The 27,953-nt window shown below is 36.9% G+C and overlaps 1 protein-coding gene across 2 annotated transcripts; it reads right to left on the bottom strand.

Annotated features, from left to right (window-relative positions):
* Positions 1–743: 743 nt before the first annotated feature.
* pcnx2 (pecanex 2) lies at positions 744–27,458 on the bottom strand. 2 transcript variants are annotated; one of them, XM_048204792.1, is made up of 34 exons: positions 26,991–27,458; positions 26,327–26,526; positions 26,026–26,140; positions 25,773–25,809; positions 23,148–24,215; positions 22,933–23,077; positions 21,681–21,823; positions 21,472–21,550; positions 21,249–21,384; positions 20,038–20,180; positions 19,797–19,950; positions 19,678–19,710; positions 19,423–19,594; positions 19,220–19,330; positions 19,012–19,103; positions 18,756–18,865; positions 18,548–18,653; positions 18,044–18,136; positions 17,738–17,888; positions 17,515–17,656; positions 16,089–16,266; positions 15,736–15,846; positions 15,181–15,308; positions 14,701–14,759; positions 12,751–12,966; positions 12,421–12,674; positions 8,523–8,756; positions 8,220–8,323; positions 7,586–7,730; positions 5,427–5,657; positions 4,464–4,738; positions 4,223–4,383; positions 2,988–3,409; positions 744–1,863 (listed from the first exon to the last, which is right to left on the bottom strand). In XM_048204792.1, the coding sequence occupies exons 1-34, from the start codon at positions 27,141–27,143 to the stop codon at positions 1,726–1,728; spliced, it is 6,039 nt and encodes a 2,012-aa protein (XP_048060749.1). In that variant the 5' UTR covers positions 27,144–27,458; the 3' UTR covers positions 744–1,725. The 2 variants fall into 2 exon arrangements, with proteins under 2 accessions (XP_048060749.1, XP_048060750.1); XM_048204793.1 differs by having other exon boundaries at positions 744–1,860; positions 15,181–15,310; positions 15,738–15,846.
* Between the last annotated feature and the right edge of the window lie 495 nt (positions 27,459–27,953).

The following is a 27,953-nucleotide window of genomic DNA, read 5'->3' as shown; positions in this document are numbered from 1 at the left end:
TTACAGCCTGACACAAATTAGGTTTTTTTTTTTTCGAAAATTGTTGCAGCATGTTTCTGTAAAAAGATATTCAATGACTTCCAATGAAGAGTTCAAAAATCGACACATTTTCATTGTAATGTTGTCTCATAGCTTACTCAGCTCCTCACTGTGTTTTGTTTGGTGTTAATTAATTCTTATAGCTAGTGTTTTGAACATAAAATGACACTGAATGGTTGTTTCAGATGCTCTACATGTTTTAGACAAGTAAATCTTCCCTGTAATTGCACTTCAGCATGTCTGTTTACAGTTGTGTTGCTAGATGAATCAGTCTGGACAACAGAACAATCTTTTTAAATTCTGCTAAATTAGTGATAAAAATAGAAATACAGTGCCAAAAGCTTGGAGATGCCTACTCATTTATTATTAATATTTTCTACATTCTGAATAATTGTAAAGTCATAAAAACTATGAAATAATAAATGGAAGATTGATAATTAATCCTCATCAATTAAAATTGTAATAATAAAATGAAATTTTGCTTTTGTAAAGAAATTCATTCATGCATCAGAGACCATTTATATTTGTTTACAAAATCATTTTCAAAAAGGAATTATGAGAAACACATTTGTGAAATTCATACATAGGCACAATTTTCAAAATCATTATTTAAGCGTAAGATTTTATATCAAAACGGCTGAGAAATATGTCAGGTGTAATGACTTTTGACTGGTACTGTACACATAAAAATGACAAAATTCAGATTCTTTTAAAACTTTTTTATTCAAGTTGTGTTATGGAGTGGATTTTTAGGTTTTTCGTGTCTCCCTATTTATGGGAGCATTATAATATGCAAATATTATTAAAGGGCTAGACTCACCATGAAATATTTGATATTACAACACATCATACAGACCCCCGTGTCACATAATAAATGGAAGCCCCACAATTCCCGTAGTAAAAAACGCAAAACATTTTGCTTTTGGCAACTACTGTATAGCTCCAGATCCATGAACCTCATTTTAGTTCTTGGAGGACTTTATTTATAAAGTACACAGTCTTCATCTCTTAGATTGTGCTTGCCATACATCAATTTACATCAATTTTCCAGGGGCCAAATTAATCATCGTACTAATGGTAAAATATTAGAGGAAAAGGTGCATACACACTATGTGCCAAAGAGTGAATATGGCTACTTTTAGTTGTTGTTGTTGTTTTTAGGCGATTTACAGAAATTACACTTTCTTGTCACTGCTTTTAATGCATCAGTAACCAGTTCAGAATCCTTGTAGTGCTTGTATGTTAATATCTAACAATGACACATCTGGATCACAACACATTTCAAAACAGCAGTGTGCAAGAAAACTACTATGCAACCATACCAGACACTTTCTTTAGTCATGTGATCTTACATTACTTATACTTGAACAACAGTTCTTAATTTGCCAGTCTATAAAAATAATCACCGCTGTGAGTGATGGTGTTCATGAGGTGCATGCACTCAAGGTGCAAACGTAAATTCTTGTAGTCATCAAATTCCATTGTTTAATCTCAGAGATGGAGAGTAACAAGCTTCTGACCCTTTTTTTTTTTTTTTTTTTGGAAGAGCAGTTCTTTTCCCTTAAATAGGATACTTACGGTTCTACACATGGCAGATGTTTTGTTTTACAAAAAGACGTCTGTAATGTACATTACTTGAGCTCAGGAGTTTGATCATGCTGGGCTGAGGCATTTGGTGTTGTGGTCTCATATGGTCATCTGCTCCGGAGCCTCGTGGAAGGCAGAAGTCGAGTCGTCTTGGCTTTTGTCTGTGCTCTGGACCTTGGGTCCTGTGGCTATGGTGGAGGTGGCATCTATGCTCTCGTACGCCTCTGATGTCCACTGCTGAAAAGAAAGGACAAGCTAAAAATGTAGTTGGATTTGTAACAATTTCAGCAATGACTTAATGCTTTTTCCCTCTCGATTCCAAATTTATTAAAATCAAAATCAATGGGCAGCTTATTTATGATACAGAATAAAGATAAAAGGAAAAACAGGAGGAAGAAGAGTGAGGAAAACATTTTTAGGATGATTAAGCACATCCTAGATCCAAAATTAACTCAAAATAGTATACAATACATTACAATACACACAAAAAAAATTGATTACACTTTACAATAACTGTTGTCTATTTTATTCTATTTTAAAATGTAATTTATTCCTGTGATGGCAAAGCTGAATTTTCAGCATCATTACTCCAGTCTTCAGTGTCACATGATCCTAATGATGCTAATTTGCTGATTCTTATTATCAAGTTGCAAACAAAATTTTTGTGGAAAATACATTTTTTTAGGATTCTTTGATGAATACAAAGTTAAAAAAAACAGCATTTATTTGAAATTCAAATCTTTTGTAACATTATACGTCTTTGATGTCACTTTTTATCAATTTAATGCATCCTTGCTGAATAAAGGTATTAAATTCTTTTTAAAAAATCTTACTGACCCAAACTTTTGAATGGTAGTGTATTATAACAAATTAAGCCACCAAAATGAAGAAATGGATATAAATGGGTATATAGATGCATATGAAATATTTAAAGTTCAGTACATTTTCTGAATTTACCAGCCACTGGCACCAGTGTCCAAAAAGTTCATTTTGGTACATGGGTGCATAATATTTTCAGATTTAAATAAGGCAAAGAAATTAAACAACACTGCAAATTAAAATGATCAGAACATAAAATGTATGTATTTTTGCTGAAGCTAAAATATAATAGTGTGAATCATTATATAAATATTCTTTATTCTAAGTTATAAATAATTTCAAAATGTTTAAAGGTTATGAGCCTCTGCTTTGTCAGTGTAGATTGATGATAAAAATGGGGAATTAGCATGTGGTGGAAATGGACAAAATCTGCTTTATATCATCTGAAGGCTAATAGTGGTCTATTCTGGCAAGCTTTTGTTTCTTGAAAACGCTTTAACAACAAAATGTTTCATATATCATTGTAAAAAACGTCATCTGACCTGTGTTGCACGACTGGAGCGACAGGATGGGCCCAAGGCGATGTTGACAGAGCTTGAGGACTGCGTATCGCTGGTGTTTCCCCCCTCAGCTGCAGAGAGGCCCGAGATGACCAAACCGCTGGAGAAGCTGCGTTTGCCAAAGAGCAGGCTCAGCGTGGAGCTGGAGGAAGACACCTGGCTGGAGCGATGGTGACCTCCGGCAGAAGCCAGAGGCCCTGTTGTGGACAAACGAGGCACCTGGGAAAAGACGGAGGCAATGGAGGAAGTGTTGAAGGACAGCTGGCTGTTGGACAGGCGCTGCACTAGCCCAGGGCCTCCAGAGGCTGAGCCGTGCTGGCTGTCCAGGATGGGGCCCGATCGGCTGGTGACGGGGGGCCGCTGGCCCTGAGGTTGCACTGAGCGACTGCGATACTCCCGGTGAGCTGCAAGGAAAAGAGAATGTCAGCATTACATTTTTCTGATTCTCTTATGGGAAACATTCATTTCAAGATGATAACATTCATTTCTTGCCGAGGTCATGGCATCTATTTGTAGGCCAAACTGGAAAGTAATTTACCACAGTTTCCTTTGGGAATATTAAATGCTATAATATATATATATATATATATATATATATATATATATATATATAAATATAAATATAGAATAGTTTAGAATTGTTGTTTAAATCGTTAAGGTAAATGATTGGATATAAACAGTTTTAATTGTCACTGTTTAATATTTCCCATTTTGTAAGGTTTTCAATTTAGGTAAACCATATTTATATCATATTTTATATCATAATATCATATTTTTTAATGTCTATCATTTAATTTTTTATCATTTTAAATGATTTTATCAAATTTTCTTATAGAATCCATGTATCATTCGTTCATTTGTGAGAAAACGAAAATGAGAAAACGGCACCTTTTTCATTTTTAATTTAGTTTGAATCCATACAACAGTAGTGGAGGATTATTATTCTGTTGGGCAGAACTAAGGAACAACTGATGATGGCACAGTTTGATCTTAGCTTGACCAATCAGTGGAAAGAGGCGTTTCATTCCCGCCTACATGTAAAGATTGAATATTCTAGCTGTTTATTCATTTTCTACCCCTGAAGGTAAACAAAACAAGCGCAGTTTTCTCATGTTTCTACTTTTAATATTATTTTAAAAAATGAATGAACGAATGATACATGGATTCTTTAGGACAACAAACTACACATTTATATAGTGTCCATGGTTTGTTCTGACCTCCGTGGTGTCTCGACTGGGAGCTGCGAGGACGGCCGTGATACAAGCTTAGGCTCTGGGATGTGGCGGAGTTATGATTTTGACTTAAGGAGGAACCAGCACAATCCACATCCTCCATGTTCATGCCACTGTTGCAGCTGGTAAGGTTATCTTTCCTCACCCTAGAAAAGGCAAGGAAGGTTTAAAAAACATTTTCAGACTTTAGAAACAGAGAAAGAGCCCGTTAATGCCTTATACATACCGAAACCACCTGGAGAGCAGCCAAGTGCGAATGCTGTCCAAACTGAGAGGACCGCCCCATATGTTCCTGATCTGCTTGTGAGTTCCCATATAGGAGGTGGTGAGTGGGGACACAAACATGGGGTAACCCAGGGGCTGGTCACAGGAGGAGTTCACCATGTTTCGCAACGCCTGCTTTGAGTTCTGGATGCTTCCGCGTTCAGGATTGCGGTTACGGAGGAAGACGAGCTCCTGCTGCTGACCTGCCCACAGCCCTCGCACACACTCTTTATTCATCTGAATGAAAAGACAGAGATAAATTGATAACTATCAGTCTTAGAACATAATAAACATACAAATCTATTTAGCCTAAATATCTGAAGAGCAAATAATGAATAGTGACCTAAAATCATTTCATTCGGTTCCTCACAAAAGCTATTGTCAGGCTTTAGAAGAGTTGAAATATAGCGCATATTCTATTTCATCATATTTTATTTTTATATTTACAGGTCAATAATTGATTTAATTGTATCTATTATATCATGCAATTATTTTATGCTATAAATACTAAGCAATCTATAAATGAGCTCTACACTACAAACTAAAACTAATGAACTACAAAAAGTATATATATATATATATATATATATATAGTATATACAGTATTTAGTGTGACCTCCTGGACTTCTCATCAGATTTTGAAAGTTTTCTCGGACTTCCAGTCCTTTTCCATTCCATTTAGGTTTAAGAGAGCCAGGTTCATGCTATTGTTCAAGTGTAAGGGGTGGTCACTAAATACTTCAGCCTATAGAAGTTTTTTTCTGTTTTTTAATACTGCATACAAATTTCCTGTATTTTCTGGTTATATTCTAATAAAGAAACCGCGAAATAGTTATATACGGTCATTATACCATTGCTAAAACAACATCTGTTGGTGGATTAAGACTTTTGCACAGTACTGTATGTATATTTTTTTCTGGCTTGCCTTTATAACTTTAAAGCTGAGATGTCGTTTGTAGAGCATGATTATCTTGTACTCGTCTGCTCCTTCATCCACCATGTGACGAAGCGTGAGAAGTGTGTCTCGGCTGGACAGTACTGCTTTTCGCCAGGCGGGGTCGCTCTCATGACATATCACTAGACTGGTTCTGTAATTGGTTATGGCTTCGTAAAGCACGGCAGGCTCCTCGGTCTCCTCCAGGCTTGTGAAGTGGTCCTGTGTAATGTGAAATTATTGAGATTATACCAAAAGGCAAATAGACTGTGAACAGTTATGCTATAATTATGTTAATAGTCATGTTGGGTAATATCTAGGGCCCTATGAAATCCGTTTTATTTTTTCCCAAATTCCGTTTTATTTTTTCTGGATTCCGTTTTTTCCGTTTTATTTAACTCCATTTTAATGGTTAAATTAAATTTTAGTAATCAAAAAGCATGTCTAATTAATTGAAATAATGAATCTTGTCCAATTTACCAACAATTTAATAAAAGTTTAACAAAAAAAAATAATAATAATAACATTTTTTAGGGCCCTATGATAATCGTTTTATTCTTTCCCCTCATATTTTATTTTTACCAAATTCTGTTTTCTGGATTCCATTTTAATGGTTTAATTCCATTTTAATAATCAAAAAGCATGTCTAATTAATTGAATTCTTAAAAACAACATTTATTTATTACATTTATTTATTAAATATTTTTATGATTTTTTTTCAGAAGTTCTGTTGTGTGTATTTACATTTTTCTGGCAATCAAATGAACGCATACCATTTAATTAATCTTTTAATCATGAAATTAAACTTTTTTGTCAAATAATGTGCTGCACAACTTTACTGTTAAAATTAAAACATGGAAGAAACATTGAGATTATTGTTTAAAAATATATTTTAATAATTTATCGTTAAATTAATTTATCTAATATGTTTCTGTCAAGTTAAATCGAACTTTTATTTTGACAGTTTGCTCAGAGCTTTGAGTTTCTCTGTGTTTATGACGGTAGTTTTCTCAAACGAAGCGGTTAAATGCTGATGAAGTGCCTTTCAGAGCAGCTCTGGAGATGAATTCGTGCGTTCATATAGTGAGGCGACAGAGGACGAAAACACCGCGAGCGTCGCATGTGCTTCAGCTAGTGATGGGCAGAGCGAGGCTTCGTGAAACACTGAAGCAGTTGAATCAAATGTGCCGTGATGTTTCGAGGCTTCGAAACAATCTGACACCTGACTCCACGGTGACACCTAGTGGTCAGAACAGTGTAAATGCAACAAAACTCACACTAAACATGCAGTAAAAACACCTTTTACAAATCTATTGCAAATGTTTTATTGAGAGTAAAATCAATCAAATGCAAATAACTAATCATCTAATAAGATTAAATATATTGTGTCTGTTAATATGTGTTCTTTTATCAATTTTCAAGGCTTGTTTCTCTGTTCCATGGCTCAAGCTAAACAGGCAAATAAGAGATTAATAACTACCATTATTTATTTTGATTATTCTAATGTCTAATTAAAACATCTACAAATTTATAAAACTGATCAGAGATCAGGTAAAACCATAGACTGTAAAAAAATAAAAATAAAACCCATAGACACTTTTTCAACAGTTCTCAGTGAATCTGCATGATTCATGGGTTAACTTTATCATCACCCTCTACCGGTGAACCACTGAAATTTCAAACTTTTGAAATGTTTCGAAACAGTGATGATATAATGAAGCCTCGTTTACTAAAATCACGTGACTTTGGCAGTTTGATACACGCTCCAAATCACTGATTCGAAACAAATGATTCATGAAGCTTCGGAGCTTCATGAAGCACGTGTTTCGAAATCGGCCATCACTAGCTTCAGCGTGCGTGCGCCTTGCGCGAGGCGGTGTGAGCTAAATGAAACTGCGCTTCCGCATCATTCATTTCAGAGGCACACAGGCATGCAGGATTCATGTTTAAATAGTCTTTTTGCGGTTTAATATTCACAGACACTAGTCTATATCGCGATTTAATTTAAGTGTACTGACCTGCTTTTAATTTATTCATCAAAAACAAATTCGTTATATAGTAAATTCCGTTTTTATTAATGGATTCCGCGATTCCGTGATCGCGGAAATTATAGGGCCCTAAATATCCAAAACACTGTCCAATCATTTCACCTGGTGGAGTTTCAGACTCATTCTCACGGCTGGGGCCACAACCGTCTGCAGCAGGTCCATGTCAGCAAAGACCCATTCATCCTTAGCGGCAATGCGGAAGTCACCTTTGAACAGCGTGTTGAAGCCATAGAGGAATGATTCCAGACTGTAGAGGAAACCATTTAAGTCACCATGAAATTCAAAATTTTGCTATTGTAACTTCTGTTTCATGCCGACTTTAAAACGTAAAATCTCTAAGGGGCTGTTCACACAGAACGCATTTTTCCATACCACTGCGCTACTTTTCCTTTGTTTTTGTATGTAAACGTGCTAGACGGATGCCTTTGACCATTGTGCTCGGGTCTTGTGCAGCTCCTGGCGAATGACGTGCCGTTCTAAAAACGTGACGCTCAAGTTAAAATAAATTCAACTTTTAAAAACACGCCTCAAATTTTTTCCCCATTCCACTGCCCGCATCTTGCATTTTTCAAAGCAAAACAACGTTCTGTGTGAACCAGCCCTTATTATGGCAGTACACATTTTATTTGGTATTCTTGATTCTGACTGACATCCATTAAAGCAACCATTATCTTTTATCAAGTATTTTGTCTGTTGAGTATTCAAGTGCACATTCCAACTAATGTTGGAAGTGTACCTGTTGGATCTGTTATGTGCTGCTGTGCTGAGGGATCTCCGTCCAAGCACAGATAGAGCGAAACACAGAGTAACCAAGGGAGAATCTTCATCGCTGTCCGCTGGCTGAGGACAAAATACAAAACTTTAGGCTTAGATCACCTTAACATCGTGGAAATGCAAAGAAGAGTTCAAATACCAAAGGTACGTCCCAAGTTTATGCACCATTTTAAAATCAGCCAGACACTGTTTTTTATAGCATTCTCAAAGTCGTCCTTTAGTGTATCAGCTTTCACTCACTCTAATGCCATTTGTGTCTCCTCACCTCCTCCAGTTTGTTGGCACAGTATTGAATCCACTCCAGGTAGATGTTACAGTAGCTGGCTCTGGTGACCCCCTGCAGACAGTGGACATAGTCTTCGTCAATCTTCATGCTGAACACAGCCGGATCCTTCTCAATGTGATGCCATTTAGTGTAAGACTGCAGGGCTTCCTGCATGGACTGGTCTTTAATCCATATCTGCAGCTTGGGGTTGATCACCAGGTAGTAGATGATACTCTAAAGATAGAAATCATTGAAAATACAGATGTGAGTGTCGTTGATGTCACTTTATAAAAAAATAAATCTGCCACAGTAAATCAAGAACATTGTAGCTACTTCATATGTAGACAGAAATTATGTGTTTACATTAACTTATGAGATAAGTGGAAACAATAGAGTGTTATTACATTGTATACAGAGGTTTGAAGCAGTTCCATAAAAATAAGTTAATGTTTCTCAAACATTCATGTTCGGTTCTTTTTAGTGAACCAAATACAAATAGCTTAAAACAAACCGTGAGATATAGATACAGTAGTTAACTTAAGGCTGGAATACACTACATGACTTTTGGCCCAATTTATAGTCTGGAGGTGTCGTGGCTAGTTGCTGAATGTCAGAGCCAGTCTGCAGATTTGACAGATTTCACAAAAAATTGTGGAGTGTGTGATGGGCACAGACTTCCCGATTTTCTAGCTTCAGACTATGATTCCATCCAGTCAGAGGATATCAAACAAAAATTAGTGGTGTCCCAAATGACACACTCACTATATACTATGCACTAAAACTATGCACTATGTACTCTCCTGTCTAGTGAATGAGTTTAATAAGGTTATTTTGTCATCCAACATCGAAGTCTGATAGCCCCTCTCCCTCTGCTACGTAAGGAAAACTGTGACATGAAGTGTCCAACATTCCACACTTCATTTTAAATAAGTGCATCATTCAGGTATTTAAAGTGCAATTTTTCTTGTTGGAATTTTCAGTGTGAACACACTAGTCACACTACTCACAATCTTTATACTACAAAATGGAATAGTGCATAAGTATGCAAATTGGGACACACAAAGGGCAAGATTTACTAAACAGGGCAAAATAGTGTGAAAGCGCAATTCCAAAAAAGTGTCAATGGGAGTGGACAGTTCCAACAGTACGCAAATTAAAGGTGCCATAGAACGTCTTTTCAAAATATGTAATAAAAGTCTAAGGTGTCCCCTGAATGTGTATGTGAAGTTTCAGCTCAAAATACCCCATAGATTTTTTTTAATTAATTTTTTTAACTGCCTATTTTGGGGCATCATTAACTATGCACCGATTCAGGCTGCGCGGCCCCTTTAAATCTCTCGCTCCCTGCCCTCCAGAGCTCTCGACTACAAGTGCAGTTATACAGTGCATAAACAAAGTTCACACAGCTAATATAACCCTCAAATGGATCTTTACAAGATGTTCGTCATTCATGCTGCATGCATGCTTCGGATCATGTGAGTAAAGTATTTATTTGGATGTTTACATTTGATTCTGAATGAGTTTGATAGTGCTCTGTGGCTAACGGGCTAATGCTACACTGTTGGAGAGATTTATAAAGAATGAAGTTGTGTTTATGAATTATACAGACTAGAGCCCGACCGATATATCGGCCGATATGAGCTAATTGCATTTAAATCGGCATCGGCGTTTATAACGGCCGATGAAACATGAGAAACAGAGTCTCATGCTTCACTCATGTTATGAGTGTTGCATAGTTTGCCCACCAGAGGGAGCTCTGCAACTCCCCAGTTGACAACAGCGCCAGAAATCCACTACAGAAGAAAGTATTGTTGTACTCTTTTGACGGTGAGTCTGTCGTTCGTCATGTGAAATGATTGTAGATTTAGTTCATACACTGTATATAAAAACAGTGTGGTAGTTCTAGCTAACGGTCCTATCATTATCACTTCTAAATATTCTGTAACATCACTTACAGCCGCTAATGCATTGCTATATTAGATTACCCACAAAGCTAATACCATGTTTATCAGTGGAAGAGCGCGAACGTTAATAAGAGGTCAAACTATAACGTTAGCGTTTAACTTATTCTAAATATATCTGCAGTGTTTCCCATTTAACTTATTTAAATTTTATTTTCAATTCATTGACATGGTTTTGTGGAATATTGAATTTGTTTGGTATAGCTCTTTTACTTTAACTTTAGTATTATAATTTATTTACAGTACACACACAGACTGTTAAAACCAGCTTCAACTGGAAGTAAGTAAAACTGTTAAATGTTTAAAACCAGACTGTTTTTTGATCATTAAAAAAATATATACTTTTGATGTGCAATTGTTTAGTCATTGAGACTGTAATCTAAGGCTTTTTTTTTAACATAATCCCTTCCGGAAAATGGTTTATACAGCCCACATACATAGAACAGGCAGATATTTTGCTATTGAATGTCGTGTAAGTGTAGTTTATAGGAAATGGGTCTAATATCCAGTTTATTTTCAAAATCAAAATATCGGCTTATAAATCGGCTCTTTTCGAGTTAATATCGGCATCGGCCCCCAAAAATCCATATCGGTCGGGCTCTAATACAGACTGCAAGTGTTTAAAAATGAAAATAGCAACGGCTCTTGTCTCCGCGAATACAGTAATAAACGATGGTAACTTTAACCACATTTAACAGTACATTAGCAACATGCTAACGAAACATTTAGAAAGAAAATTTACAAATATCACTAAAAATATCATGTAATCATGGATCATGTCAGTTATTATTGCTCCATCTGCCATTTTTCGCTATTGTTCTTGCTTGCTTACCTAGTCTGATGATTCTGCTGTGCACATCCAGACGTCCTGCCCTTGTGTACCTTGAACATGGGCTGGCATATGCAAATATTGAGGTCATACGTATTAATGATCCCGACTGTTACGTAAGCAATGGAGTTTGAAACTCAATGTATGTCTTTTCCATGTACTGAACTCTTGTTATTTAACTATGCCGAGGTAAATTAAATTTTTTATTCTAGGGCACCTTTAAAGAACACAGACGGAGCCAGATAATTTCCATAATGACCGATGCAATCTACCAAGAGCAGAGCAAATTAGCATCTGGTTTAAGACATGCTTTTTTGTGTGTTAAATAATAGCGCAAATACTAGTAAATTGACTAGCACAAATCTTAGTAAATCACCATGCATGATTTTATGATTCATTTAAATACTCTCCTCCCATAAATTTTGTGTCTGAAAGGGAAACTCCTACAAATGCATATGCAATAAGATCAGCAGCAAAAATAACCCTGTCCAGACCTTTTCAGCGCTGATTTTTCATGGGTTTCTTTAGTAGATACTGATAATTGTTTTTAATGCCAAAAAAGAGTTTGCGCAAGCTATTAGTAAATCTGGCCCAAATTGTTTTCATTTGTCCTAGCAATGAGGCCAGTGTTTCTGTGAGTTTGTTGTGTTCAGAATGTCATCCTCAGTTGTTTAGCATGATGCCGAGTGTTTTAAAATCTGTTCTGATTTTAAAAGTCATGTAGTGTTTGCCAGCCTTTAGTTAGCAACTATAGTTAGTGACTGCCTGGTTGTTTATATGACAACATTTTGTTCAAGATGTGTGTTTTTAGATTTGTCAGTAGTATTTTATATATATATATATATATATATATATATATATATATATATATATATATATATATATATATAAATTATTAGATAGCATTTAATACACCTTTTGCAATAAATATTTTAAATGTTATATAATATCAAATATCTATTCTTTACTAATAGTACTAAAAGAACGGTTAATTAAACCATTAAGGAACCAGACTTGTTAAGAAAAATGTGAACTAGAACTGTATAAAACTATTACAACTTTTTCTCTCTTCTAAAATGTAACAGTCATACAGTAGCGTTGCTGATACCTTAAGGTAGTAAGTGATGAGCAGCTTGCGCAAGTCATAAACTTGCAGCATGGTGGCAGCGTTGTTTTCGCTGATGCTGTAGCCCTCCAGCAGATACTTAGTAGTGGTCACCTCCCAGGCCAGCCACCGTAGATTGAAAGCAGCATTGCAGGACAGCACATGGGGCAAATGACCCGGCTCACAGCAGCAGCAAGAATCATCCTCCTCCACACCTTCAGTGATGGCCTCCACCTCCCGCTGCTGACAGTAAGTACCTGAGGAAATGAGAAACCAGAGTGAGGAGAAGGAACATTGACAACAATATGACAATATAATATTAAAACCATTTACCCCTGAACTCCAGGCCTCGTAGCTGGAAGGTGACCAGACCGTTGCCAACCTCAATGAGGTGAACAAGTGCGTTAAGGTAGTCAGAAGCCAGGATGAAGCAATCTCCAGCGCAGTAATTCCCCCAACGGCCCAACATCAGGTCCCCACATAAAGAATGCTGCAAGGAGCGCGTCAGGTACTCATAGAAAATTGAGTTGAGGTTGTTGTCATCACAGCCTACATGGTGAGCATATAATCTCTCAACATTTTTATTTAAAAATGTAAGAGGAAACCACTGTGTCTTTAGCAACAGTAGAGACGTTACATCCTAAAACAATGTCTGACATACTCAAAGAGTTCAAACTGTGTTTAAAACAGTGAAACTGAACCTTCATTTATTATGAAATCAAATCTTAAAGGGATAGTCAGTTCACCCAAAAATGAAATAGTGGAAATCTATTGCTCTGTATGACTTTGTCTTCGATGATACATTTTTTGAAGAATATGCTGGTAAAAAATGTAAATAAAAACATAAAATAAAATTATAAAATGAATCAAATTAATATGAAATATAAGTGATATATAAATAGCATTGAATATACATATAAAAATAAAATGTTGTATTAAAATCCAAAGTGGGTAAATTAAAGTGTCTTCTAAGCGAGAACCACTTTAGGAATTGCTCAGCAAGTACATACAAGCATTAAAATTCAAATTAATGATACAATATTAATATGCAGCTTAAAATAATGGAAAATTTTGCATATAAAATAAAATAAATAAATAAATAAAAAATAATAATAAATCAGTGTTTCTCAACCAAAGGGCCATTTGTCTTAATCTAAATTAACATCCTAAAAAAAAAACTAAAAGATGTACAACATTAAACTTACATCATATTTTTTTAAAAAGATCAGCTTGACAGGAGGACCTTCAAATGCTGTCTTGGACAAAGGGGGGCCTTGGAGTCAAAAAGGTTGAGAACCACTGCAATAAATTGTTTAGAGGACTTGGAATATTGTGCACACGTCTTGTAGACCACTTTCACAGTGCTTTTTGTGTTCTTTTGGAGCTTGACAATACCAGTTCTCATTTGCTTAAAGGTGCTAAAGAGGATGTTTTGTTTTATACATTTTTGCAATATTACTTGAAACTGTCTTTACTAACTGATAAAAGACTATTTATTAAGTGCACTGAAAGGAATAATATTAATATACATCATCTGTGCACGAGGTAGGGCCTTAAAAACATCAGCCAATCGTTTACGCGATCATCGCGTAAACGATTGGCCCTCTGGCTTGTCAATCACTGCCATGACGTTCCATGTGAGAGACGAGCGCGGCTGCGCGCTCCAGTAACTTTCCACACTCCACAGGCGCTGCATGCAATGTTTTTGTCAGGAGACAGGAGTAACAACTGCAGATTATGAGTTACCTGCGGTGAGTCCGACATAATGAATCCACGGCTTCAAGTCGCGCACACACTTAATGATTGTAAGGCCGATTATGAATGTAAATTGATACTTATGACTGATCGCGCTCAAACGCGTCCAGTCAGAGCCAGTTGCTTTCAGTCTGCGATTACAGTCGGTGTTCAAATTCCATGTGAAAGTATATAAATCTGCTTCAGGAGCAGGAAACAATCGCTGTATGTTGAGCATAGTCAGAATGTTTTAGCTAGTTGTAAAATGTGTGCCCGGCTTAATAACACAGCGAATGCCGGTGGTAGACACTCGTGTTCCGATACTCGTGCACGAGTTTTGGGAGGCGTTCCCTCTAAATGAGCTGTGAAGGAGGGGGGTTGTTCTTACCGATGCGCTCATTTCAAAAACTCAGTCGACAAAAAGAACCTCTTTAGCACCTTTAAAATAAAGTCATTCAAGTTTGGAACAACATGACGGTGAGAAAATGACAGCAATCGACTGTTTATTAAGCGTGTGGTAAGACATGAATAGATAAAGACAATATTTACCAGTCTCTTTGTCAACCTGAGACACCAGTCGGCTGTTGGAGTTGTCAATTCGTTTGGTGCTGAAAATGTCAAATCAAAAGAAATGTTCATGAAATGAAATATTCACAGTCACGCCAAACACTCCATTTATCTGATACCTGTGCCACCATTCAAGTTTAATATCAACAACAGAAACATTCTGTGTCATCACATTTGTGGTTGGAATCTACATCAATAATTCAACATTGTGTGGCTTTCTCTCTGCTACTACAGGCTGTTGGACTTCAGATAAAGCCCATCAACCATGAAGGAACTTTGTCCCAGTGGAAAGAGCATGTCAAACACGTCTTGCATCAACAGCTGTTTTCAAATCAATGATATATGCACTTGTTCTTTTTGAAGTGCCCTTGAAGATGCACACAAGAATGCAGCTGTCTGCATTACGTCACTTTGAAGCTACATGCATATTTCATGTACATGTGGAAATAACAGGCAACTTACTTGTAGTTCCTCTCCCAGAACTTTACAGGCCGTGGATAAGAGGTGATAAAAATAGCGCTTCCGAGGAAGGGGCTGAGTGGCGTGTAGAAGAGCGTTGTGATTAACGTCTGCAGCAGCAGCATGGCAGAATCTGAGCTGCTCCGTCAAGGAAAAAACTAAATATTTGCGCTGCATTTGGAGGTATGATGCTTTAACCATATTACATTAGTCCTTTAAAGGGGCTAAGCAATTTCTTTTCACACAACCTGACACTAATAAGTGTCTTGAGAAATCACACCTGAAAAATAAAGAAATTACATTTAACCATGATTTTATATTATTACCATTTCATTCTGCTTTCTAAGCACTGCCCGGAAATCCTGATTTTAATAACAAATTATTTAATTCTGTTGACAAAAAAGATACAGTGTCAACGTAACAGAAATAATATTAATTATTAAATATTTGCAACATTTTCTTTCATTGCATAAATAGGTTTTTGTAAAATTAGGAGTGAACATAGTACTAGGTCTGTACTACCAATATACACACTCAAGCTGGACAGATTGTAAGGATATGAGGTACAGCAAAGGGTTGTGCAAATGCATGAAACGCACTACCCCATGCTATCTGCCAGGGGGCGATATACACCAGAATGAAGTGCAACTTGTGGAGAAGATCCCAAAGCTGAAGACAAAACAAAGAGCTGTTGTAAGACAGCAAGACAACAAAGGCAGTTATTTTGGGACTAGTTACTAAATGTACTGTCTGCTGAGAGCTATTTCAGACGATAGTCTGGCACAACTGACATGTCATTTTTATCTAAGTTGGAAAATGAATACTAAATTATCACAAAAGGCAGGGAATATTTAGGACTCTGTAAATGAGTGTTTCAATGCACTAATGTCCATCCATCCCATAGCACTGACCTTGTTGAAGATGATGGACATGAGGAAGAAGTTGAGCAGGAATGTTTCAGAGGCACTGCTGCAGTCAAACTCAAAGAAGATGATGGTGAAGATGAGCGTGAGGAACTGGTAGCTGGGATTGCAGAAGGAGGCACGAAGAAGCTTCATCCCAGCAACTGTCATCAACAAGACATCACAGCTGGAGCGAGACACAGACACCTGAGCCACTCAGGTGCAGAGGCAGCACACAGCCAAGCACAGCAAACACTAATCAGGTGGCTCTGACACAGCAGGTTGATGCTAACTTCTGCTAACACCACCACAATGATCAGAAAAATGTGTTGTAGGAAGGTACTCTACCAATACTGCTTCTATATTATATATTATATTCTATATTGTAGAAATTTTTTCTGAAGGATCATGTGACACTAAAAACTTTAGTAATGGCTGCTGAAAATTCAGCTTTGCCATCACAGAAATTTTGCTTAAATTGTAATAATACTACTGTATTTTTGATCAAATATAGACTTGGTGAGCAGAAGAGACTTAAATATAAAAGCAAAAAATTTTGTTTAAAATATAAATTATGGGATTGACTGAAGAGTAAAAAATTAATAATATTTTTACAATATCTGTATTAAAGGGTTAGTTCACCCAAAAATGAAAATTCTGTCATTTATTACTTACCCTCATGTCGTTTCACACCCGTAAGACCTTCGTTAATCTTCGGAACACAAATTAAGATATTTTAGTTGAAATCCGATAGCTCCGTGAGGCCTTCATAGGGAGCAATGACACTTCCTCTCTCAAAATCCATAAAGGTACTAAAAACATATTTAAATTGGTTCATGTGAGTACAGTGGTTCAATATTAATATTATAAAGCGACGAGAATATTTTTGGAGCGCCAAAAATAACAAAATAACGACTTATTTAGTGATGGCCGATTTCAAAACACTGCTTCATGAAGCATCGGAGCACAGATGAATCAGTGTGTCGAATCATGATTCAGATCGCGTGTCAAACTGCCAACGGCTGAAATCACGTGACTTTGGTGACACACTGATTCACTGTGCTCCGAAGCTTCATGAAGCAGTGTTTTGAAATCGGCCATCACTAAATAAGTCGTTATTTTGTTATTTTTGGCGCTCCAAAAATATTCTCGTCGCTTGATAATATTAATATTGAACCACTGTACTCACATGAACTGATTTAAATATGTTTTAAGTACATTTATGGATCTTGAGAGAGGAAATGTCATTGCTCCCTATGGAGGCCTCACGGAGCCATCGAATTTCGACTAAAATATCATAATTTGTGTTCCAAAGATTAACAAAGGTCTTACGGGTGTGGAACGGCATGAGGGTGAGTAATAAATGACACAATTTTCATTTTTGGGTGAACTAACCCTTTAAATTGTCAATATTTATTAGGGGAACGATACTTACTGTATTCCTAGTTTCTTACGATGGCTGAGGGCGAAGCCATCATTGGTAAGTGCACTCAGGACAATGGCTGGATAGACGATATACTTCTCAAAACTCAACAGCCCCACATAGAGACGCTCGAACCACATCAAGTGAGCATCCTCTGAAAAAATAGTATACTAACATTAATATTCATATGAACATCAATGACAGTAGACATGTCACGGACGTGTAGTTAACTGACCTCGGGGTTCAAACTGTGAGTATTCCTTACTCTTCAGCACAGGATGAGAGATCCACAGCCAGGGATGGTGTTTCCGTAACTGAGGGATGATATAGTGGGTGACAAAGCCCACAGTGGCTGCTAATGCATACAGCACTATGGACACAAATGGCTGTATGTGACAAAATCAAAGTGTTAATTGATATGTAGGCTGCAAACTGAATTGAACATATAATCACTGACTCTTTGTCTCTCTATGATAGTTTAGTTTCGGTTAGGATTTTTAAGATGACGTGTATAAGAAGTTTAAAAGTAGGAGAAACTCACCCTTAGAGACAGGAAAACCGTGCTGGCAGTAATTGCAAAGGTCAAAACTGAGGCGAGAATACAGATAACCAGATCTGACAGTAAAATCTCTTTCTGCAACATAAAATTATAAATGTATTTTAAGAAATAAATAAGGATTAATACATGGATCCTTGGATGCAAATACTACATTATACCATTAAAAGTTTGTTAGAGTCAGTAAGATTTTATTCTTTTTTTAAAAGAAATAAATACTTTTATTCAGCAAGGATACATTAAATTGATCAAAAATGTCAGCAAAGACATTTATAATTCTATTTCAAATAAATGCTGTTCTTTCGAACTTTCTATTCTTTAAAAAATCCTGAACAAAAAAAATATATGTTTTCTGCAAAAATATTAAGCGGAAAAATCTTATCAGCCCACAAACTTTTGAATGGTAGTGTACATCCGATTACTCTTGTTGATGCCTGAGTGAAATAAAAGAATTTTTCAAATTTCTCTAAATAAATCAAAGACACCCACCACTGAACCTTTGAGTTTCTCAGGAAGAGGGTCTATGCTCTCCTCCTCCTCCTCCTCCTCTTCACCATGTCCAAGTGATGGCATCAGCTTGGATTTTATCAATGAGCTAAGATTAAAGACAAATAAATATGTTTTTTAGTCTAAACTATTGCAGAAGTTCAAAATGTTCTTAACCAAATGATCTGTGGAAAGTGCACAATGTTCTTACAATAACACAGATGGATCACTGCTTTGTCGACTAAGATGATAGGACAGGACCACTAGCAGGGCACAGAAACCAGAGAAAAGTGCTGGAATGTGCTGTTCATCCCAAGGCTCCTACACAGAAGAACGCCATTGCCATCACAAACGTATAATCTATCTTGCATCGCATTAAAAAATCAAGTATATATTGATCTACTAATTTTTTTAGTGTACTGCACCATTTAATTCCAGTAGATTAAATGCATGTTGACAGATCGTACCTTCAAAGCGCCAAGACAGAATCCGTAGAGTAAAGATAGTGCTATAAGACTTCGTACTATGCAGTACACTGCAGATGGGAGTCCAGTTGCAGCTAAGCAGAAAAGAGAAACAATAGTTTCCTCTGATTAGCTTTTAATAATTTCTAATCATCTACATTTTGACAGGGAAAAAACAGTTAAAAAAAAAATATTTATCATGGATACGGACCTGTACCTCCAAAAAAGTGCATGTCGATTTGTTCTAAAAAGTATATAACAAAGGTGTTGATTTGCGGAAAGAGGCCCAGAAGAAACATTACCGGAAAGCAGTATGTAAACCCTGAAAAGATCAGATCAATAACATGTCCATCAAATTTAAAATGACTGTGCAACAATTTCCATCTATAACGTTTCAACTCACAACACACTTACCGACTAAAATGTCTTGCACGTACTGAAGGGTGTCTGACGTTACTATTGTGATGCCATAGAGGGTGGACACGGGGAGGTCTGGTGTTCTCAACACCATCTCCAAAATCCAAATAAGGCCACAGAACATACAGAAATATGCAGCACGACTGTAGATGACAATTTGATTATGGCCCTGTAAAAAAAGAGAGCTTTTTTCATCCTGTTAATCACAATAATCACATGAAATTTCCTTGAATGCTTCCCTAGTAAACTCACATGAGTAGGTGAAGCTGCATCTGGCTGAACACTCTATAAAACATAAGAGGCTTTAGCAGGCAGCCTAGCAGTAGATTTATTTTCAGCAAAGACAGGCTATAAAATGAGGAATGCAGTACCTTCAATAAGGAATACTGACAGCTAGCAATGACCAGGCAGAACTGGAAGACCCAGATGTCTTTGAAGCAGCCCTCATTCAGAAGCACAAACCCCAGAAAAGCCACCAAGAAAGCTAAGAATACAGCCACCATGTTCTCGGTCATATCCTTGTTCCTGCAAAAACAATTAGCATCTTTCTGTGCTTATGGTATCTGAATAGCACTGTGATGTTTAAAAAGACACTTTCATTCTCACACTCACCTGTCTAATAATGCCAACAAGGTTAGCCGATCATACAATATGTTCACCCATTTCCCAGGAAAAACCTTTAGTTTGTAGTACAGCTTTCTTGAGGGTTTCTCTTGGGTTGATGTCTCAGATGATTCGTCTAAAGAGTCCTCCTCCTGTGCATGAGAAATATGGCGAGTAAATGACTGAATTTTCATTTTTGGGCAAACTATCCTTTAAGGTACAGTATTTTAACCACAAAAAAACATATTTTCTGTGTATTTTGTTCACTGTGTTGTGTGAGAGCCAGCTTAAAGGGTTAGTTCACCCAAAAATGAAAATTCTGTCATTTATTACTTACCCTCATGCAGTTCCACACCCGTAAGACCTTCGTTAATCTTCAGAACACAAATTAAGATATTTTAGTTGAAATCCGATGGCTCAGTGAGGCCTTCATAGGGAGTAATGAACACTTCCTCTCTCAAGATCCATAAAGGTACTAAAAACATATTTAAATCGGTTCATGTGAGTACAGTGGTTCAATATTAATATTATAAAGCGACGAGAATATTTTTGGAGCGCCAAAAAACTAAATAACGACTTATTTAGTGATGGCCGATTTCAAAACAATGCTTCAGGAAGCATAATGAATCAGCGTGTCGAATCTGCTGTTCGGAGTGCCAAAGTCACGTGATTTCAGCCGCTGGCAGTTTCAATAAACCGCCATTTTCAATATATCGCTATTTACACTTATTGGAAATGGAATATATCGTTATTTTCAAAATATCGCTATTTACACTTATTGGAAATGGAATATATCGTTATTTTCAATATATCGCTATTTACCGAATCATGATTCGATACACTGATTCATTATGCTTCGAATCTTCCTGAAGCAGTGTTTTGAAATTGGCCATCACTAAATAAGTTGTTATTTTGTTTGTTTTTTGGCGCTCCAAAAATATTCTCGTCACTTTATAATATTAATATTGAACCACTGTACTCACATGAACCGATTTAAATATGTTTTTAGTACCTTTATGGATCTTGAGAGAGGAAATGTCATTGCTCCCTATAGAGGGCTCACAGAGCCATCGGATTTCAACTAAAATACCTTAATTTGTGTTCTGAAGATAAACGAAGGTCTTACGGGTGTGGAACGGCATGAGGGTAAGTAATAAATGACAGAATTTTCATTTTTGTGTGAACTAACCCTTTAATATGGGAAAAGAGGGATTCTACACCTGGAATATTTCCGGATGGGTTCTCCTGGGTCGGAGTCGGCGAGTTGGAAGGATGCGTCGCTGGAATGGGCATTCAGAGGGTCCTCCCACCAACCCGTCCTGGCACTCAGAGTTAGAGGATGTGGAGAGTAGATCACTAATGAAGAGATAATAAAACTCTATAATTGCTGTTTTTATTTTAAACTTAATTTTATCATTTTAAAAGAAAAATAGGATACAGTACCATATGTTTCCGGTGATGAGCTCGGCACCAAGGGGCAAGTTTAGAGCTCTTTCATTGTACAGTTTCCGAGGTCTCTCTCCTGTATATATTGTACATGTTAAAAGCATCACAAATGCTCCTCTACTAGTCCAGCTATACATGCACAAACACCAGATATATAAGACATTGCATATAATGCACTACAATTTCATTCTGTCAACTATACTCACTGTGAACAGTGTGAAAAGTGTAAACCTCCTCTTTGGATGTAGCCTCTGGTCTGCAAATGACCTGAAGCATGGAGCTCTCTGACTGGGATGTTTGTGAGGGCAGAGAATCATAATCAGGGTCCCTCTCCTTATCTGTCTGTGGACTGTGAAGACAGAGAAAATGTACCCAACTTTTTCCACATGGAGTGGTGTTTTCATCTGACATCCCTGGAATTCAGTTTGGTATTTTTATAGTATAGAGAGTTTGTATTAATAACTTCATAAGATTTTTATGAGGGTACACACACTACCATTCAAAAGTTTGGTGTCTGTAAGATTTGATGTTTTTGAAAGAAGTCTCTTATGCTCTTCAAGGCTGCTTTTATTTGATCATTTAATTCAATATATTTTTAAATGTAATTTATTCCTGTGATGGCAAAGCTGAATTCAGTGTCACATGATCCTTCAGAAATCATTCTAATGTACTTATTTGATTAAACATTTCTTATTATTATCAATGCTAAAATATTTTATTGCTTTTTATATTTCATGCTTATTATATTTAAATGCTTTTGCATTCTCTCACATAAGTGTTACGTTCCCTGAGAAACATTGCATTCGCTCGCAAATCTTTTGTTCTATCTTGCAAATGTATTATGTTTCCCCAAGAAACTTTGCTTTCATTTGCAAAAGCAATTTTTCCTCCCAACTCATATTGTCCATAACAAAAGTTCTGCGAGGGGATCCATAGTTTCTCACACAAGTTTTGCGAGAGAACACAAAAAGCATTGAAATATAATTTTTCCTCCCATCTCAAATTATTTCCCATCATCATGTCCCTTTAGGCCAGGTCTCCATACTTAAATGCATCCTTCCTAAATGACAACTGATATTTATTTAATTTTTAAATATAAAACAGAAGCATGATATTTACATATATATACAACAAATTATATATATATATATATATATATATATATATATATATATATATATATATATATATAAAATCTGTTGTATAAATATCATGCTTCTGTTCAGAATTATATAAAAAAATTAAGTAAATATCAGTGTGTATATATATATATATATATATATATATATATATATATATATATATATATATATAAATTTGTTATATATATATATATATATATATATATATATATGTGTAAATATCATGCTTCTGTTCATAATTATATTTAAAAATTAAGTAAATATCAGTAGTCATTTAGCAGATGATTTTATCCAAAGTGATTTACATAATACCCACCTTTCCGGTGAGACAATAGGAATGAGAGTCCCTGGAATAGTTTTCATTGTATCTGTAGCCAGACTGTTTGGGGGATTTGGACGCTCCTGTTGTTGTCCTGTGGATTCGGACACATCAGAGTTCTTCTCCGCCGTCATGCTTTGCTCTGAAAGGAGTTAGACCATTAATTTAAGTAACGATTTTAAATCCAGTCTCGTGCATTAATCACCACTCACCATTTCTCTCTTCCTTCTCCTCCTCGGCCTCATTTCCTCCCCCAAATCTGGTGTTGTTGATAGACTCCAGCAAAGACACAAACTCAACAAAGTTGGACTCATTGGGTATCTGTCCTTCCTTGGCTTCTAGGTCAGATTTAGAGGAGGTCATTGTACTGAGCTTATCTTTAGCTCTATGGCTAATGAGGACAGCATCTCGTCCACTGTCGATACTGAGTCCCCTAGCATGTGTTCTTCCATTCTGGGTACATCTCATATATGCTGATGGAATTTGCAAGAATCCATCAGCATCCAGTTTAAGCTCAGGGGGGTCGTTTTCATCAGGATGGGAGTTCACATCAATGCCTGAAGAGCTGTTATTGGTCAGTTGGGGGCTCAGGATCAGTATCTCATGCTCATTGCTCTCTATTTCTTTGCATTCTTGAGCAGAGTCAGAACTGATTGGCTCTTTGGCAAGAAGACTGTCTTGATGCTCGGACTTCTCCTGAACCGAGTTGTCTCCTGGAACCGGCGTATCTTCTTTCTCGTCATCGCCAGAGGGTTCCTCCAGTTCGTGAGGTGAATCAAACGTGATGACAGGAATTTTGACAGGACAGTCGGATTCTCCCTGGTGGGACTGAGCTGACTCTAAGATGCTCAGTTTTACGGACTCCTCCAGCTCTGCTGCTGTTTGTGGGTCACAGCTCATTGTGATAATGATCTTCACCGTATCGCTCTCGTCCAGGTGAGTCGAGGGACTCGAGTTGTCAACCAGCACCACAGCAATTTCATCCGAGCAATAGTTCTCCTCAGGTCTTTCTCCATCGTCGGCATCTCGTGTGATTTCTAAAGAGGTATTATTGTTGTTGGGGTCGGTGGGGGGTTTGTCTTTCTCCTCTAAAGTGTCTTCTTCATTCACAGGGGAAGGCGGTAGATCATCGTCAGCTTTGTCCCTGTGGGCTGAAGGAATCTGCTCTCCCTGCAGGAGTGGGGCGGACTGGTCAGTGTTGGGACTGAACACATCCTCGGGGGTGAGCCTCTCCTCCGCGTCTGGCCTAGATGGTTCATTACAGACAGCATCACTCTGACCTGTAAATGCCAGTCAGTGTACAAACAGCATGTTTAAAATGTCAGATGGACATATGGTTTTTGATAGATTTGAAATGAATTAGCTACTAGATGCTGTTGATGTCAGAAACTGCTTTAACCACAGGAAGTTAATCTAAACAATGCAAACCAACATTACATACTGTATAACAAGAACAAAAAAGTAGTACATACTACTGAATACTTTTTATGTATTTTATAAAACTATAAAACTATTCTGAAATGTCTCAATCTAGCTACCAGATGCTAAATCCTGTTGGTTGATGTCAAAAAATGCTTTAAAGGGTTAGTTCACTCCAAAATGAAATTTCTGTCATTAATTACTCACCCTCATGTCGTTCCAAACCCATAAGACCTTTGTTCATCTTCAGAACACAAATTAAGATATTTTGGATGAAATCCGAGAGGTATATGACTTGCCCATAGACAGCAATAAAATCAACACTTTCAAGGTCCAGAAAGGTACTAAAGACATCGTTAAAACCGTCAACGTGACTGCAGTGATTCAGCCTTAAATTTATGAAGTGACAAGAATACTTTTTGTGTGCAAAAACAAAACAAAACAAAAATAACAACTTTATTCAACAATCTCTTTTCTCTTCCCTGTCATTATCCTTATGCAGTAGCTGCACTAAGCACAGTGAAGGCTTGTTTACGTTCGAATGCCGGCTCAGTATTGGCCAAAGCTGCACACGTGAGCAGCATGACGCATGCGTGTGATGCTGACGCAGAAGCCTGTCAATAATGAGTCGCCGTTCTGATGTAGAACCTGGAAGTGCTGGACGTAAACAGCGTATGAGAATGACACAGAAGAGAAGATACTGTTAAATAAAGTCGTTATTTTTGTTTTGTTTTTGCGCACAAAAAGTATTCTCGTTGCTTCATAAAATTAAGTTTGAACCACTGCAGTCATGTCAACTGTTTTAACAATGTCTTTAGTAGCTTTCTGGACCTTGAAAGTGTTGATAATATTGCTGTCTATGGATGAGTCATGTACATCTCAGGTTTCATCAAAAATATCTTAATTTGTGTTCCGAAGATGAACAAAGGTCTTGCGTGTGTGACAAGAGGGTGAGTAATTAATGACAGAATTTTCATTTTTGGGTGAACTAACCCTTTAACCACAGTGCTTACCACCATTATTTATAACAATTTTTATGTATGTATTTTCTATGTATTTTATAAAATTATATTAAATAAATAATTACAAAAATGTATTATTTTTCATTAAATTCAATAAAATATTCTGAAATATCTCTGTTTTTTTAGATGCAGTCAGAGACCCTCACAATGTAAGTGCAAAGCTGTATTTAGGCAAAGCTGACAGCTCTTTTTGAGAGGTCCTGGCAGGATGTCACACTCAGTGTGACATGTAACTGAGGCAAGATAGAGAGTAGTCAAGTTATTCCTCAGTTCATATGCTAGTCTCTGTGACTGAAACTTACAGTGATGTATCTGCACAGCATGTTCCCAGAATTGTGAGGATCTCTTCCACTGCAGTGAAACCAGGCCAATGCTATAATTAAAGTTGGTACATACCCTCTATGTTTTTCAGCTCCTCAGATTTTGGACACTCCTTTACAGTTTTTCAAAAGCAGGTTAAACAAAAAAAAATGATATTAGTATTGAAAACACACAATATTCACTGCAAGATTTGTGTATTTGTGCACGATTTGCATTCAATGTGCTGCTGTTATACTAATTACCATTAACATATTTTGTAAAAAAACATATTTAAAAAAAAAAAAGTAGAAATAATTATATTCCATAAAATCTTGAAAGTAATACTTACTCCAATCAGTCCAGGGTCTGTTTCAGTCTGTTTCACTGTGACCTGTATCACTGGACTTGGTCTGTTTTTGGTCAATACTGATGTGGCAACACTGTCAGGAACTGTGCTGCTCTTCCTGTGGATTAAAACAATTCAGACTTTAGTCTGGTTACAAGAAAAATATTACTCTACTTTTGGCAGTAGAGTTAATGAGCTTTTAGGACAGGAAAAATATGTTTTTGTTTTAGTGGGCAAAATATAGCCTTTAACAAAATAATATTGCAAAACGATATTGCAATCAATAAATGGCACAAATGATTACCTCAGAGATGGAAGACAGGAATCAGATGCGTTGCTTTTCTTGTCTACACCTTTGCTGATGTCAGGCACACTATTCTGGGCTACAATGTCGCCCTGATCAAACATCAGATGGAGGCGGTAATTTACCATCTTAATGACAATGAAGAAAACTGTCACTGAGGTGCAGTAGATACTGAGGGTAGTAGTGGTGGGTGGAAGAGCCTGAGGGAAAAAACATCAGAGCTATGAAATCTCTGGAGCAGATATAGATCAACTGTAAAATACCATTTTAGATTTTGAGATTTGTATTATTATTATTATGTATTTTCTAAATAATAATAACAAAATCATATTTTTATGTTTGTAATTTCCTGACCAAAAACACTTAATATATAGGCCTATCGATATGTTTCTCTACTGTAAATGCTGAACAATGCTTTGACACAGGCTGCCATGCGTTAATCACCTGTACAGGAAGCTATGCAGAAGAAAAATGCGACAGTGCCAGCAGCTACGAGGAGCATAAACACCAAAATTCATATAATATTCAATACATTTTACGCGTAAATCCATTTAATTCGTTTAGAGAAACATTTCGTGTAAGGTTTCTGCAGCTATAACGCATTCAATGCTTCATATCAGCAGAGCACAGTATTATCAGCGGCCTGCGACATTGTATCACTCACCAAATGAAGAGATAATGGAAGCATAAGCAAAAACATCCATAAATACAGGTGACATGAATTGTTGAATTTATTCTGGTCTGGATCATGATACCATCCACCGGTCAGTGAAGCCCAGACTCCTTGGCGTAGCGTTTGCACAACTTGAGAGCCCATATTTTTGCAATAATGGTCGCTACAAATATATCATGCTGCAAGCTGCGAATTCACACCACTGCCGTCCTCGACTCGCTGCCCCAACGCACGATTACATATTTACGGAAGCTGCCTCTACATCCTTCCTAGAAGCCGTTTACTTTTCTTTTTCATCGTCCACGCCTTGGCTCCCTATTTCCCAACATAAAAGCATTGGTTTTGTGCGGTGAAAGGCTCCCAGCAGCATCCTCCTGCGCCTGCTTCACATGAACGGAGAGGAGGGAGGAATGGACTGATTCATAGTGATGCTCTGCTGCTCACTGAGTCATGCGCCCCCACCCTGTGAGGCTATAAGACAAGAGCCATGGAAAATCAACTGTACTGAGACAGAGCCACAGAAGCGGGACAGCATCTCAGACTTTACATAAATAGCATTTCATTTGACTCGCACTACAGAATTTTACAGTAGGAGCCTTGCTCAGCCTTGCTCAAATTTGTGCACAAAATTAAAAAATACACACACACACACACACACCCCACAATATTTTGGCCATGACTGTCTTTTTTGTTAGTGTGTGAAGAACATTTTAATAATCTAAAGAACATTTTTTTTACTATAAAGAACCTTTTGTGCAATGGAAAGCTTCCATGGATTTTGAAGATTCTTCGTGGACCCAGAGAGATTGTACGTTTTCCCTTTCTTCATAGTCATTGAATTAATATAATAAAAACATATAGGCCTAGCCTATTTATCTCATGATGATAACGCCTTCCTATGTGCTTTAAGCTATGGGAATTTTATGTATGTTTGTTTATTTTCCTCAGTTGAAA

Source organism: Megalobrama amblycephala, linkage group LG10 (assembly GCF_018812025.1).
Source record: "Megalobrama amblycephala isolate DHTTF-2021 linkage group LG10, ASM1881202v1, whole genome shotgun sequence".
Taxonomy (NCBI): domain Eukaryota; kingdom Metazoa; phylum Chordata; class Actinopteri; order Cypriniformes; family Xenocyprididae; genus Megalobrama; species Megalobrama amblycephala.
The sequence above is the reverse complement of the archived record's forward strand: the minus strand, read 5'-3'. Positions and strand labels throughout refer to the sequence as shown.

What these genes read in the sequence shown, in the direction of transcription:
- pcnx2 (XM_048204792.1), bottom strand. Translation starts at nt 27,143, where the DNA reads ATGGGCTCTCAAGTTGTGCAAACGCTACGCCAAGGAGTCTGGGCTTCA. An exon ending in AGAAACTCAAAGGTTCAGTG is followed by an intron (nt 18,137 to 18,547) that starts GTGGGTGTCTTT and finishes TTTATGTTGCAG; the next exon opens with AAAGAGATTTTACTGTCAGA. An exon ending in AACCCTTTGCTGTACCTCAT is followed by an intron (nt 15,309 to 15,735) that starts ATCCTTACAATC and finishes AGCAGCTCAGAT; the next exon opens with TCTGCCATGCTGCTGCTGCA.